The sequence below is a fragment of the Apaloderma vittatum genome, unplaced genomic scaffold (genome assembly GCF_000703405.1).
Source record: "Apaloderma vittatum isolate BGI_N311 unplaced genomic scaffold, ASM70340v1 scaffold13827, whole genome shotgun sequence".
Taxonomy (NCBI): domain Eukaryota; kingdom Metazoa; phylum Chordata; class Aves; order Trogoniformes; family Trogonidae; genus Apaloderma; species Apaloderma vittatum.
The window spans coordinates 1-15,783 of NW_009726816.1; the positions used below are offsets into that span (position 1 = coordinate 1).

A 15,783-nucleotide genomic window follows, 5' to 3' on the forward strand; every position below is an offset into this window, starting at 1 on the left:
CAAACTTTTCTTTCTCTTCCCCCCTCCCCGCCCCGCTTCCCCCTCTCCTGGTCCCCTGCAGAGACCTGTTATGACAATGGAAGATACTATCAGATAAACCAGCAGTGGGAGCGCATTTACCTGGGGAACACGCTGGTCTGTACCTGCTACGGTGGGAGCCGAGGGTTTAACTGCGAAAGCAAGCCCGAGCGTAAGTCGGTGGTCTTTGTTTTTTGTCTGCACCAAGACGCCAGCGCGGCTTTTGATGCAGAGTAAGCTAAGCCTTGTACCGAGTTAGAACTGACAAACCAGGTTTTCTGCTGAAGTTTGGTGCTTGGGGTCGATAACGGATCTACACTCAATTACACTCGAAGATCTGGCTCGGGATTTTAAGAAATGCTTTTCATTAGCGATGGGCCTGCCACCAGAACCCCGAGCCAAACATCACTCATCTCTCTGGAGGATTGGATCTAAACATTAATTTTGGAGCCAACCTCTTCTTTATAATGAACTGAACTGACTCCTGGACTCACACAGGGAAGTTCAAATCTGGAGTCACTTTGCGGCGCTGGCTCCGCGCTGTTTGATTGCTTCGCCCCAACTTTTCATAGCTGTGCAGTGTCGTCAGCTTGTTTAAAAATACTTCAACTTACAACTTCCCGCAGCCCCCCAGCCGTGCTGTGAGCTTGCTATAATTGAGTGTAAAATGAGATTGTTTAGTCTTCTGCAGAAAAAGTTGAGGTAACAGAAAGAACTTTAAATGCAACGTCTGCTGGGAGATGTGTCTCTCTGGGATGTGGTGTAGCTGAGATTATCAGATGTGATCTGTCTCTATTTGTTGGTCTTAAGGCACTGGTTTGCCATTACTCCTTTATGTTGCTCTGGAGATAGAAGAGGAAAAAAATGGTTCCTTGGCTGACAGTGCTCATGTGAGACAGATGGGAGCGTCCCAGCAGTCCCATTTTGCAGGGCGTGTGTGCTGCCTGCCTCGCAGCCAGAGGATTTTAACGAGTACTGTCCCCTCTGTAAAAGGGGATTTGATCTAGTTCTCCTTCCCCTGCAGGGATTCCCGAGTTTCACAGTTTCAAAGTCCACCAGCAAGTTTCACGTATGGGAAACTTCACAGCAGTGAAGAAGGTTGTTCTGTTGCAGATCTCAAGTCTGGTGGCAGCACTGACGTAACCGTTCTGTAATAGCTTAACTCATGCACGAGTGTCGACAATTCATAAGTAGTACTGCTGACTTCGGTGGGACTGCTGCAGAATTTGGGACTAACATACTCAGTTTTTTTTACCAAGTCAGAACAAGGAGGATCAGTATGATGAAGCACACAGCTTCTAGAAGATGTTCACTCGCTGTCTTCTGTACCATTGCAGTTCAGACAGCTGGGATTGATTCTTCCAGGCATACCTGCCCGTGTGCCATGCTCAACTTCTGACTCTTTAGGGGAGGGAAGCTGAGATTATTCAGCATCGTGGGGACCTTAAGGGGGCAAATTTCACCCAACTTCTCTGTGCTGCTCCATCCCAGGAAGAAATAGGAGACTGATACACCTTTGTCCCCAGGGGAAAAAAAAGAGCGTGTGTGAGGAGACAAGGAATGTGTGTTTATGTTGACTGTACGTGTTACTGGCATGGTAACATGAACTGATTTTTCTCCCCACGTAGCTGAAGAGACTTGCTTCGACAAATACACTGGATCCACTTATCGAGTAGGGGAGACTTACGAGCGCCCCAAGGACTCCATGATCTGGGACTGTACTTGCATTGGAGCTGGACGTGGGAGAATCAGCTGCACCATTGCCAGTATGTAACTAAGAGCCTATTACTAAAGCTAGTACTCCTTAGTGTCAGATTTTCCAGAGCAACTTACACATATTCCCATTGCCTGTTAGCTAAAGTCATGGAGTTTAATGGAAAACCTGTTAAAATCTTGGAATTGAAAGTCCTTGCCCCGTGTGCCTACATTTGCACGACCAAGTTCATTTTTTATTTAAGAGATGAAGTGCTATGTGTAAAAACATAAGCCAAAAATTAGTGTTAGTGTCCAGCCATGCAGTTTAGTACATTTACTATATACAAGAGTGTGCTACATCTTCATAGGATTTTTTTGACTGGAAAAAAGAGGTTTTCTCTCACTCTGCAGCTGGTGAGACAGAACAACACTATCAGCATTAATGGGACTACTCTGAATAAAAAAGAATAAATGTCATCTGAGAGCCAGTCCCGCTGTCTTCCAAAAATGTCGTGCCAACACTTGTCCTTGAGGGAGCTGAGATTTGATATCCAGATGCCATCTCTGTGTGTTTCTGCAACTCCTTTTTTGCCATCCTGACCTATACTTTCTTCTGTTCCTCCCTCTCTCCCCTCGGTCCTTTCTCCCCAGCTCTCCATTTCACATCTCTGTCTGGAAATCCTTTCCTTACCGAGTCACTGAATTGTTCACAATTTCCCTTCAGTTCATCCTGTGGTCTCACAGAAAGTCTAATTAAGATCACTCTATGTCAGGACTTTTAGACAGAGATTTCAAATTCCCTGAGGCACTGTTTGAGAAAAGTCTCGTTCTTAAAAGTATCCAGTTTCTTGTACACTTGCTGATTTTAGTAGCATTGCCACAGAGCTCTCAGAAGCCAGTCGTCACCACAGCATGGGAAAAAAAGTGCTTTCAATCTAACAAGTTGAGCTGAAGCCCTTCTGAATTTAATAGCATTTTATTGGGATGATAAGTCTTGTAAGAAAAGAGTCAGTAAGGCAATTCCAGACATTAGAACAGTCTCGTTTCGTCATCAGCCTGGTTTAGAGCTCACTGGAGGGCCTCACTGACAGCAACTGGCTTTGCATCAATCATCATAACTTTTAGATTCCATTCCTTCAAAAATGAGCCAGCGAAACATTTTAGAGGCTCCTCATAAGTTACCAGATAGATGTTTCTCCTCTTTCTCTTGGAAGAAGACCCTGTGTTCACAAACTGCGTTTCCCTCCCTGAGCCTGGGTCCGCATTGCCTCAGGGCTGTGGGGCACCAGTGGGCTGGCAATCTGCCTCTTCAGGACTGGATTTCCAATCCCAAGAGGAGCAATGTCCCACTAGTGTGGCACACCGAACACCTCCTTATTCTCCACAAGCTGGCCTGGCCACCATGTCCCTCCTGCTGTATAGGGATGGCCACAGAGAGGCCCAAGCAGTACCACCTCAGAACAAGATGGAGGCAAACCCTTCCTCACCACCCCTCTGGAGAAACAGCACCACCTCAGGTCCCGGCATTCCCCTTTCACCATCCAGGTCTCAGCTGTGGTTTGAAGCCTGGAGAAGGTTAGCTGAGGAGAGAGGATGAGGCCTGTGGGAGTCTCAGAAAATGGCAGGTGCTGATAGAAAATGGCAGGCACCATTTTGCAGTCTGGAGGGGGAGGTGGCCATGCCCTGCTCCTTCTCTGCACCACCCTGCACCTCTGCCCCAGCTGACCCCCTTTGTCCCTGGCCAGGTGGCCCTTACCTTGTCCCTGCGATGATGTCCCTGCTGTGGTCCCTCACCTCAGCTCCCCTCTCTCCCGCTGCAGATCGCTGCCATGAGGGGGGACAGTCCTACAAGATCGGCGATACCTGGCGCCGGCCCCACGAGACTGGCGGCTACATGCTGGAGTGCGTGTGCCTGGGCAACGGGAAGGGCGAGTGGACCTGCAAGCCTGTGGGTAGGTGATGGCTCCCTTCTGCTTCCGCTTGGTTGAGGTGTGCGTCCTCTTCCTCCTCATCTTCCTGAGGCATCCTCGTGTGGGATAGCCCTGGGCAGACTCTTGTGACCTTCCCCTCTCGCAGCGGAACGATGCTACGACAACACGGCTGGGACGTCCTACGTGGTCGGTGAGCGTTCTACGTGGCAGGTGAGACCTGGGAGAAACCCTACCAGGGCTGGATGATGGTGGACTGCACCTGCCTGGGGGAAGGCAGTGGCCGCATCACCTGCACCTCCAGAAGTAAGTGATGGCCTGGCACCTGTGCGCTGCTCCGCTTGCTTTGTTTATTTATTTTTCAAATCGATCCCCGCATCAGAAAGAAAAAATACTGATTTTTTCTGCCCTGTTGCAAGAGGCAGTGATTTTGAAGGGCTAGCTCTCTCCTGAGAGAGGGCGGGAAATAGAGCCCTCTGAGGTGAGAGGGGGACGTTTGGCGCGTCCTGATGGCCGTCTGTGGTCTGGGGATGCGCTGGAGAGCTGGTGGGCCATGGAGTGGCCGGATTATTCGGGGTTTTAACCGTTACAGAGAAGGGTTTAGGCAATCTGCAGGCCAGCTGAGTCACAGTCCTATATCCCCCAGGAAGGCGGGGGAATTCGTTGGTTTGCAAAATATTGGAGAGTTTGGCCTAGTATCTCCATTTCTGTTTTTTTAAAAGTAGCCTCCTGAGGGAAAATTAGGTGCTTCTGCTTAGAAATAGTTACCTGCTGCAACAGCAGGATATTCCAGATTAAAATACCTTCTTCTTTTTTCCTCTTTATTACTCTTTAACATATATGTTAGCTAAAACACAGTTTTGTCTGCATTCCCATCTCGCTTGTGAGTTTTTCCCGCCATTTTGTTTTCAGGGTAAACATGCTTCACCAGCGCAGGTGACTTTGTAGTTTTTACATCATTGAAGGATATTACCATATATATTCCATTTTATTTGTGTTTGCAAAGCAAACAGAGCTTTTAAAACCCGAAAATCTTGCTTGCTTATCTGTCTTCTGTTACAATTTTGTTAGGAGCAAGCTCTGTTGTGGAGCTATCGTGGTTTGTACCGTGGTTTATACCAGTTGCCTCAAGGAAATTTAACTTTGTACCTTACACCTTTGTTATGCAAGGCTTGAGAAACTCCCCTGTAGCCTTTAAATTGCCTCATATTCAGGTGCCTTGGGGCACAGAGATAATGGTTTTCTGCTGATATAAACAGCTGACCTGTAAAGAGCTAAACCACTAAGGAGGGTTGGGATTAAATCTGAAGATCTGGAGAGACTTGGTCAAGAAATAAGCTATAAAAACCAAACCAGCCTTGACAATATTAAGTTTGTTAAAAACATATGGGGAAAATTGTTAACTGTCAGGGAGGAATGAATAAAACAGAATGTGTTGTTTGTGAATTTTGGAGGAGTTGGTGCTAGTAAAAATGATTTGGCAGTATCTTTCCTCCCACAACTCAGACCTGCATTGTTGTATTGTAGGGGAAATTGCAATAAAATGACCTGCTCATTTTTCATTTTGTTTCACAAATGTAATCAAGCAGAGAAATTCAAATTTATGTATGTAAAACGATAGCTGTAACCCACAAAGTGGCATTATGCTTCAATATGTGCTGCTGTTATATATCTTTTTTGGCCAGTGTTTTCCAGAATTACAGGCAATTTCTTTGGGGGGACGTTTCAACTTTTCATTGCTTGAGAATCTTATGTGTCCTCACGCATAAGATTGGGCTTTTTTTTTTCTTTCCCCCACCTTTGCCAAATTGCTTTATGAGTACTTCACATATTTACTACTCTTCTGGCAAATGCTCAGTTTTTGGTCATTTTAACTACCGTGAATTAGAAGTGTGTTTTCCACATTGTTATCCCGTGTGCTCTTCCAATGGCAATCTGGCATGATCCATATGTCCTTCCGCAGTTTTTCATAAGCCCACGTTCATTGATCCATGATTATATTTGAGCCACTGTATCAAGTTGCCCTTGAATGAGAAGGTAAAATGTTGTAATGGAAGCAGAACTAGCTAATCCTCACGGATCTGGCATTGAGACAAAAGTAGTTTGTTATGCTGTCCTTTGAACCCATTTACTCAATTCATCACGGGCTGTGGGTTATTAAAGACAACAGGGAGATTTAGAAAGTCTAATATTACTGGTATGACATGAGCAGCTTATATTAACTTTGCTGGAGCTTTGTGCACACTTCTTTTGGAAGAAATTGAATTTACATATTGCCCTCAAAGAAGTTTTAGTTTATTCCAGTTGAAGTAGAGCCCAAAACTTGGAACTATGTCCTGTGTATAATATGAAATGACCCAGCTACAAAGACTTCTGCTTTAAAAAGAAGTTCTTTACTGAACGAGTGGTGAGGCACTGGAACAGGCTGCCCAGGGAGGTGATGGAGTCACCAACCCTGGAGGTGTTTAAAAAAAAAGTAGATCGAGCACTTGAGGCTGTGGTGTAGTGGTTAGGTGTGCTGGGATGAAGGTTGGATTAGATGATCTTCAGAGGTCCCTTCCAACCCCTAACATTTTGTGATTCTGTGAAAAAAAACCCACAAAACCCCCAAAAACCAAAAGACAATAAACCAAGTTTAAGCTTAAAATATGCGTGCTAGACAGAATAGGCTTACAATAGCTTTAAAAGTGACTAGCAGGAAAAAAAAATTCAATGCAGAATGTGCTTTTTCACATTGATTTTTTATCTTAGCTTACCACGTTTGCACTTGGAATGTTTTGATGCTAACTTTGACAATGGCTACACAGTGAAATTGCAGTTCTGGAAATAAATGGGAATTTTCCCTTAGACTAAAGCATCAAGATTTTCTGCTGCTCTCAGCCTGTGCAGTTTCACGTAAGCTTGTAATAATGGGCTGCAGAAAACGAGGTGGGCTTTCAACAAAGGCTTTAATCTATCAGCTCGTTTGATTGTGTCAGTGGTTTGGTGAAGCCGTGCGATGCAGCTAACAGTCGCATTCCTCATACAGATAGGTGCAATGACCATGACACCAAGACTTCCTACAGAATTGGAGACACCTGGAGCAAGAAGGACAACCGTGGAAACTTGCTTCAGTGCGTCTGTACCGGTAACGGCAGAGGCGAATGGAAATGCGAAAGACATACGGCCCTGCATACGACTAGCACTGGTAAGTGGGGCTTTGCATCGTGAGGTCAGGGAAGGAACAAGGAATGGCACGTTGTGGACGGCTAGGGCTTGGAGTTGAGTTGTGCCATCCTGATTCAGGTATTTGAGAGTCTTGTCGGAGAAAGATCAGCAACAAAAGAGGGTCAGGGTTCAGGAGATGCTCCTTGTTTGTGCATGTGGAGGTAAGGTTAATTTATACCTCACCTCCGTGCACAAACGGGGCTCGCACATGCAGATGTGATTGTCTGCACAGTCACAGTGCAGTAAATTCCATCTAGGGCCTCGCGTCCACAGGGACCACGCGCTAGCTTTGTCTTGGAATCGTGACACTTCAGGTTAATATCTGAACTTTAAGTATTCGCCTGAGGGTAACTTTCTGGAAAGGTCCTTAGTTTAAACTCCACTGAGACCATCTGGTTTCTTTGACAAGATAAATACACCGGCTAATGGGCGAGCTTTAAAAACCAGAAATGTCAAGGAATGTGTATAATGCTATTTAATACATGTGCATTAGATAGTTTGTAGCTTTGGTATGAAATACTACCTGATTTATGGATAACATGTTTTTTTTGCCAAAGGTTTGTTAAAGTCTTCAGCTTCTAAATTATCTTTTGCCATTTTAAGTATCTAGGTTTCCTGTTGATGAGTGCAATGTAAAAATTCTTTGTTTTCTTACATACCTTTTTCATAGTGAATTACCTTTTAACTATTTGGTACCAGCAGGTTAACTTCAAACTCTCAGAACGTCTCAACTTCAAAATGCACAAAAGCTTCAAGGGTGTCTGTGTTTTGTTTCTATTATTATTTCCCCTATTTCAGCAGAGCTGAATTTGTGGAGATTCCTGTGGGAATGATTGGCAACATTTTCCATAATGTAGACAACAAGCCTCTCAATATTATTCCAAATGATAATGAGCCAAAAAATTCGATTCAGCATTTAAAAATTCCAGAGTAAATGAATACATTTTTGCCTTATCTCCCTACTTCCTTGGTAGTGCTTTTATTTTCTTGTCTATTCTAGTTTTCCTTCGACTAAAATACTTTTTTCCAAAAGAATTTTTTCTAAACGATTTCTGTGGAAAGCAGTTAAGTCTCTTAATCCTTTCCAAAGCTGCTCTGTAGTGACGGAAACCAGAGGCTATCATTAGCAGGAACGGGACTTGTTCTTTGGATTTTGAAGTTTGCTCAGCGGAATAATTAAAATGTGTCTAGGGAAGCTAAGAGAATTGTGCCTTCGACCTGATAGACCACCTCAGGTTGATATTATCTCAGCATTTAATTGAAACATTCTGTTCTTCAGCTTTGCCTGTAATGTCTCACTTCTTTCCTGTTTTCTACTGCAGGATCTGGCTCTCCTAGCTTCACAAACGTGCAGACTGCCTTGTACCAGCCCCAGCCACAACAGCCCCAGCCTCAGCCATACGGCCAGTGCATCACTGATAACGGGGTGGTGTACTCTCTGGGTATGCAGTGGCTCAAGACACAGGGCAGCCAGCAAATGCTTTGTACCTGCCTGGGCAATGGAGTCAGCTGCCAGGAAATAGGTATGAGTCCGTGTTTAGTGCCTCTTTGGTCTAGTGAGATCTTTGGGACTGCCCTGCTGTTTAATCTCAAAGTAGAATCCTTTTGTGTGTGCGAAAGAAGTGTCTTGTGAAGAAGAGGAAGGTGCAAGGGGTGAAGAAATAGTTCTTTCCGTTGTTTGAAGCTTGGTTCTGTAGGGCAGAAACATTTCCCAGTGAGTTATATATAACTTACTGAGGGAAAACAGAGCCCCTGGGGAGCAGCATTAATAGCTTTATTCAAATCGAGCTGCAAAATATATGTTTGGAAAAGAATGTAAAAGAATGACACAGCTGCGGAGCTGAGTTGTCCGTTGGTGTGTGTTGGCCCAGCTCCATGGCTGTTGGTGTGACTTGGCCCAGAGGGGCTACTGCTGCTTTGAAGCTCTAAGATTTGGGGATTGCTTTAAGCCAGAGTCTAATGCTGTGATTTGCTTGTTTTAAAGCCGTGACCCAAACGTATGGTGGCAATTCTGATGGAGAAGCTTGTGTTCTGCCTTTCACCTATGATGGGAGGACTTTCTATTCCTGCACCACTGAAGGCCGCACGGATGGGCACCTCTGGTGCAGCACCACTTCCAACTTCGAGCAGGACAGGAGATACTCCTTCTGTACTGAGCAGAACGGTAAGTTCTTCTCAGCGGATCTTCACGTACATGTGACCCTCACGCACAGATGGAGGAAGGCGAACATAGGGACAGGCTGCCTGAACAAATCCGGTAGTCTGGGGGGACTCTAGGAATGCGCAAGAGCAAGGCAGTCCTGTGGATGGAATCGAGGCTCTTCTGTGCTCTTGGCATCTGTGGAAGATGCTCAGGGTGAGCCCTTTGAGTTTTGTTCTTTCTCCTCTGAGCTGACTGAGCTGACCTTAGAATGGGAGTACCTTGTTGGGATGCAGCTTTCACCCAAAGGATATTTAGGCTTTGCCTTTGCTTTGCTGAATTGCTACAGCAATGCCCATATTAGGCTACGAAGTGAAGGATGTCCATGGAGTACAGTTTGTGCAGTTCTTTGTCATTCCCTACGCCCTGACTATCTGGCCAGGTTGCCATATATAGCAGTAATCTTAATGTGATTTGTGATTACTGATCAAGAGCTGGGGCATGACTAATGCCTCAGCATTCCCTCTTGTCTGTGGATGGTCAGTGTTCCCTTCACAACACGCATCTACCTGTGTGGTTGCGCTTCCTGGAAAGGCCATCAGACATCCATGGAACAGTATCCAGGCAGCTTCTCTGGGATCTGACCTTGGAGAGAGTTTTTTGCATTCTCACATGAAAATACTGCTTCTTACTGTGCATAGATTTTTATTGGTTTTTTACTTTGTTCTTCAGTTGGGCTTTTTCTGATAAAAGTCAAGCCTTCTTCTGCAGCACATACAGTATTCTTTTTTTTTTTTAAATAAAAACTCAAACAAAAAAAAACCCCAGCACTGTCACTGTCCACAGACATTCTTGTTTTAGTGAGGCTTCTTGTAGTACATTGTGGGGAATGAAAATACCAGTACTGGAAAGCTTCAACAAATGCCTCCTTGTCCTCCTTTATTTGTAAAGCACAGTTGCTCAAGAGGTGAGTAGTTCAGGTAGATTACAGCCCTCTTTCCTGTGCAGCTTGCAAAACATGAAGCTTCCAACCTACAGAGAGGTTTTGACTTGGCCTGTTGCACGTAACTGAACTGTAACCTTTTCCTGAGGGCTAAGGCTTTACTTTAAGCCAAAGGGCACGATTGGGTAATAGCCTCAGTGAGATAATACAGATATGCTGAGAACTGTGAGTCTGTTTGATTCCCTGGGTTTTGGCATGAAGGGTCTGCAAAGCTGCTTCCCAAACACAGTAAGATTTGATTTTCCCAGTTCCCCAGGAATTCCCATGACTGACTTCACAACTCCTTCCAAAACAACGCTGGAACTGAGTTGACCTTGTGCAAGGCTTATGTTTCCAAATCGGAATTAATTAAAACCAAGAAAAGAGGCCCATGCATAATATAAAGGGTACACATGGGAAAAAGTAGCACTAGTGGTTTGTTTTCCAAGCTCTTCTGTGCGCGCTGAGGGAGACTGCAGCCTTCATTTGCGTCTGCTCTCTTTTCACTTTTGTACAGTTCTGGTCCAGACACGTGGTGGCAATTCCAATGGTGCTTTGTGCCATTTCCCCTTCTTGTACAACAACCGCAACTACACTGACTGTACTTCTGAGGGACGGAGGGACAACATGAAGTGGTGTGGAACCACTGAGAACTACGACGCTGACCAGAAGTTTGGGTTCTGCCCTATGGCTGGTAAGGCTGAGAACCTTAAAGGGATCATGGAATACCTAGAAGTGGTTCTTGAGCTGGTGGCAAAGAGCTGTCTGTTGTTGGTCAGTTACTGATGACTTCCAGTGAGACACATCCCAGCCTGAAACTCTTTCAGGCGTTTCTGAGGTTTTGCTTCCTGTTTTTCTCACCGCTGATTGCCTCTAGCACAGACTTAGTGACAGGAGAAGGTGATTTTCATTACTACTTTGCTAGAAGCCTGTGGTAGGCATGCTTCTCAGGTGGTGCAAACTGGTGTAAATCCATTAGGGAGCATTGGACTGTAGTGTTTTTTAGCAAGTAGCGTTTTTATCTTGCACCTACCAAAGCTTCTTCCTCATGATTTCTCCCTTGTGGTTTCTCCCTTCCTCTTGCCTGATCCACGGTTAGGAATAAGTCTGTACTTGCGTCAGTGTGTTACCCAGAAAATATCAGTTATGTCAGAGTCAATATTGTGTTCCAGTCCTACAACCCATGCCCGTCTCCATGATGTCAGGAGGGGACATGGGAGAGAATGTGTCTACTAATTCTTAAAAAGCCTTTGGTAACTAAAGGCAATGCAGCATCTGAGTCCTTAAACAGCTTGTGGAACATGTGGGTCTTCAAATGGCTATGTTCATATAAAGGCATGTGTGTAACAAGGACTGATTCTTTCACACAGCACCCCTTGGACATTGTGTAGAAGCTATTTCTAGTAGCTTTCAAATGAAAATTAAAATTAATGAGCCTCTGCAAGGGATCTGCACTTTGAGAAAGTCATCACCCAGCAAAAATGCTGTTTGAAATTGAGTGGGTGCCTAAAGCTTCCTTGTTAAGATACAGAAAGCACTACGCATTATGAAGGGGCATAGAAAAGGCTCTAAGCCCTCAAGATCTTGTTAATTCTGACCACATAAAGTCTCCTCTTGCTTTCTTCTCAACCAGCCCATGAGGAAATCTGCACAACCAACGATGGTGTCATGTACCGTGTTGGGGACCAGTGGGATAAGCAACACGACATGGGCCATATGATGAGATGTACTTGTGTAGGAAACGGCCGCGGAGAATGGACTTGCATTGCCTATTCCCAGCTCAGAGGTACTGATTTTCATGTTGATGTCACCGCTTCAGCCTAAGCGTTTGAAGGGGGGGAGTAATTGGTTTTCTTTACTATCACTGTGAATTTTAGCCCGGGCTTAAGTATTACCATGCCTTTATTTGGGGTAGAAAGAGAATCAGAGGAGCTGCATGAAGTTCCTGTATTGTTTACCTGCTGCAAAAGTACTGTTTCAGCCTTTGCAGGGTAGCAGAGACAAACCTTGACTGGCTTAATCAGTAGGTATCCCCACCTCCTTTTGTCTACGTTTAGGAGTCGGCAGCACTGTGAGAGCTCAACAGAGGCACCCTCCCCTCTCGAGAACAGACAAAACCCCAGACTAGTCTGAAGTTTGAATGCAGAGCTGTCCTGTTTTATTGTTCTGCAATGAAATTTTCAATTTGTCTGCGTTGGATTAGCCCTTTACTGGCTAATCTATATAAAGAGTTGGCAGGACAGCACTGAGATTACTCTTACTTATTTACTTATTTATATGAGTGGTCCAAGTGGAGAAGTGCTTAAGCAATACCAAAAAAAGGAGACTCAAAAGCACAGACATTTGATCATCCTACAGCCAGCTCACAGCATTGGCTTCATGTCTGGAAAAGGCAGGGGGGTTGCTGTCAAGCAGCCAGGAAAGGACTCTTAACACCACTGCTGAAATGGGATATAATTTATAGGGAAAGGCTCACTCAAGGGTTTTGGGTTTGTTTTTTTTTTTATGCATTTCCTTCAGAATAGTGAGAAATGCGCTGCTAAATGTTCTGGTCTGGGAAACTCCGTTCTCCACATCCACGGCTAGTTCTCTGCATTCTGGAATTCAAGTGGTCTTTCTTAGTTGGGGTGTGGGGGAGTGGAGATACTGTGCTTTTTCCAAAAGGCAAAGGTTATTCAACTAGAGCTGTTTAAACATAGCAGCCAGAGAAGGTCCTCAGTGCCCATCGGAGGGTCTGAGCACTGCTTGGTTTATCCTGACGCCTGTGGGAAAATATGATGGGGAATGAAAGCCTGGGATTAACTGAGTCGCTTCCCCAAGGACAGATGATCTGTGATTGACTCCGGAACTGCACTTGGGTCTCTTGGGTCCCAGTTAAGAAAACAACATGCTTCTGGGGTCGTTTGCATGTTTGTTTTGTCTTTCTGCTCCTTGCTGCCAGTAGAGTGGCGTTAGGAATTCTGGACCAAATCACAGTCAATCAATGTCGCCATTGAACCTGACAGACTGATACCATTGTACTTGAGCATAAGGTCAGGATGTGGTTACTGTGTTGTGAGGGGATGGTAGGTAAGTAGGCACCAGTAGCATCTTGGATGCATAATAGATCTGCGTCTGTCTTCACACTTCCCACAAAGTGCAGCAGAGACACCCAGCAGAATAACACCAGGGGGATGTTTGTACCTCCTTTTCTCCTTGTGTATTTCTAATGATTTCAGGCAGTACTCACTGAGAAATTTCAGTCCAGACCTTCTTCAGAGGAGGTAATGAGAGACTTCATGTGCTGTTTTAGAATTTCTTTCACACGTGGAATCTCTTAAAAGGAGCAACCAGGCAGTTCTGCAGCTGGAGTAACATATAATGCTTTGGATTGTGTCCTGCAGATCTGTTTTCTGCAAGGGCTGCTTATTTGCACACTGCTCATGAATGAACTTAGGAGCAGTGATGTGTGTGCAGCACTAATCTGGGGTGGTCACGGGTATCGGAAGGGCTCCCTTTTGCGTGAATGGAGCATGTCATGGTCAGTCCCTGTAAGCTGAGCGAGAGGAGGGAGCAAAGTACCAAGCAGCAGGTTTTTGTCTTGACTCTTATTGCTGTGGCTGACAAACTGTCTCTGCTGTTTCTCAAACAGACCAGTGCATCGTGGACGGAATTACCTATGATGTGAACCAGACCTTCCACAAGCGGCATGATGAGGGGCACATGCTGAACTGCACATGCTTCGGCCAGGGCCGGGGGAGATGGAAATGCGATCCTGTTGGTAAGTCACCCGCTGTTCCCGCTTGCCAAACGCGCTCTGTGACTGTATGGTGAAACTGCTATGTGAAATTGGATCCAGCCTTTTGCCCACTTTCTGCTCCGATTTTTACAACTACGAAAGTAGAAATATCACTGGAAGGTAAGGGAAAGGGCGCCCCTGATTTTGAGGACATGAGCTTGTGTTATCAGATTTACAACAGAAGAAGTCTATGATGCAGTAGTGTTGGATTATGCGAGTGTTCTTCTTAAAATGAAGCAGCTTGTGGAATCAGGACACGTTAGCCTCGGGCTGGGGCGATTTGGCTGAATTCTGGTGCCTGAGCTGTTGGCCTAGCAGGCAGGGCTCTCAAACTGAACGCTGATAAAACAATATGCAGCTAGGCACAGAGGCTAGGATCAGTTTTCTCTCCTCTCTTTATTCTAAAATCTTTAAAGTCTCCCCATTGAACTGAGAAAGGAGCACCAGCAAATATTAACTTACCTTGGACTAAATTGATTTTTTTTGGCTGCCCTTTGTTCTGGCAAAGAGAGAAAGCTCAGGATGAGAACATATGTTAATAGTACGCTGGAGGTTAGCTAAAACCATCATGGTTCTCTGCAGGAATGAGGAGGTTTCATCTCTTCTGTCTTCTCCCCCATTCCCTAGTGAACCTAGATTGGAAGATAAGACGTGGCTCTTTGGTTTGCAATTACTAAATCCAAGAGAACTTCAAACTATTGCCAAGAAAATCTGTTAGAAAGTACTAGTGGTTGAATTCTGCTTAATTTATGGTAATATCTGTACAGGTTTACTGGAGGAACTTAGATTGTAAAGCTCCTAAAAAGCACTGCCTTGAAAGAAGGTTGAGGGGTGAAAATTTCAGCTACCTGTAAAGGTGCAATTGGTTTAATATTGTTGACCTTTTCTAAACAAGGCTCCTGTTTATCTAAGTAAGCATAATGCTAGTTCTCACTGAAAGTTTCCGTTGAGCCTGAAACACTGGCGTAGGTCAGACTAGAAGGTGTACTGAAGCACTGGTACTGTGTTGTATTTACACCAGCTAAGCTGATTTCGGGATTTCATCTGTCCTCCTTTGGTTTATACAACTGTAATTCTGCTGAAAATTAGTGGATGACTTTGGACTTAAGAAGTATGACTGAGTTCTGCTGAAGCCAGGAGGAAATTTGCCTTTGATTTCCTTGAGAGCAGCGTGGTTTAGCTTTGGATGAGAGATGAACTTAAGTTGACTGGAGCAGAATTGGGTTCCACAGTAGATAGCGCAAAATAAATCCTTTCCTGAAGGAACACCCCATTAACTTCCCTGGGAATCCAGCCAGGTGGATGGCCTATACTTCACAGTATCTTAAGAAATGCATCACAGCGGAATTAGCCCCCTAGTATCTAACTTAGCACATGTAGGGGTAGTATCTAGAACCTGGATCTGAGATTGAATTTCTGCTGCCACTTATGTGACTTCTGTTTGCCAACAAACGGTGGTGTTAGATTTCTTGGTGTAAAAGTCTTTTGTGAGTTGCTCTCCATGTTCCACATAGATTTTTCACTACAGTTGGAGTGACACTCCGTGGTTAACTGTCTCTCTTGTGCCTTTAGATCAGTGCCAGGATTCAGAAACCCGTACCTTTTACCAAATTGGAGATTCGTGGGAGAAGTACGTCCATGGTGTCAGATACCAGTGCTATTGCTATGGTCGTGGTATTGGAGAGTGGCATTGCCAGCCCCTGCAGACCTATCCTGGTAAGAAACACAACAGACAGCTAACTTATCTGCTGAGTAAGACATGAGGAAAGCAATCTTTCAACCCCACATCTCTTCAGGTTTCTCTATGCTATTGCTTTCTGTTTCCTTTTGAAACAGAACTATTTCTCCCCCTCCCCGGGCAGACATGAACAGATGTCACGATTATAGAGAGAGGGCCACGCTAGTAACAGCTACTCCTGAGGCCAGGGCTAGTTTAGAGAATGACTGTCAGTTTTACATTGCCTCTTGATATTCAGCAATATCTCACCAGCAACCTTCAGTTTCTATTGCTTAAAACTGTTGTATGTGTACTCTT

The 15,783-nt window shown here is 44.9% G+C and overlaps 1 protein-coding gene across 1 annotated transcript in view; it reads left to right on the top strand.

Moving 5' to 3' along the window:
- Positions 1 to 24: 24 nt before the first annotated feature.
- The window catches only part of FN1 (fibronectin 1), a gene marked incomplete at its 5' end in the record, with an annotated part of 53,052 nt that continues 37,293 nt past the window's right edge, over positions 25 to 15,783 (top strand). The window contains 12 exon segments of the mRNA XM_009873439.1: positions 25 to 190; positions 1,647 to 1,784; positions 3,534 to 3,665; positions 3,790 to 3,833; positions 3,836 to 3,947; positions 6,670 to 6,828; positions 8,171 to 8,371; positions 8,833 to 9,012; positions 10,488 to 10,664; positions 11,604 to 11,756; positions 13,602 to 13,730; positions 15,321 to 15,464. Of these exon segments, the coding sequence (XP_009871741.1) occupies positions 25 to 190; positions 1,647 to 1,784; positions 3,534 to 3,665; positions 3,790 to 3,833; positions 3,836 to 3,947; positions 6,670 to 6,828; positions 8,171 to 8,371; positions 8,833 to 9,012; positions 10,488 to 10,664; positions 11,604 to 11,756; positions 13,602 to 13,730; positions 15,321 to 15,464 (1,735 nt within the window).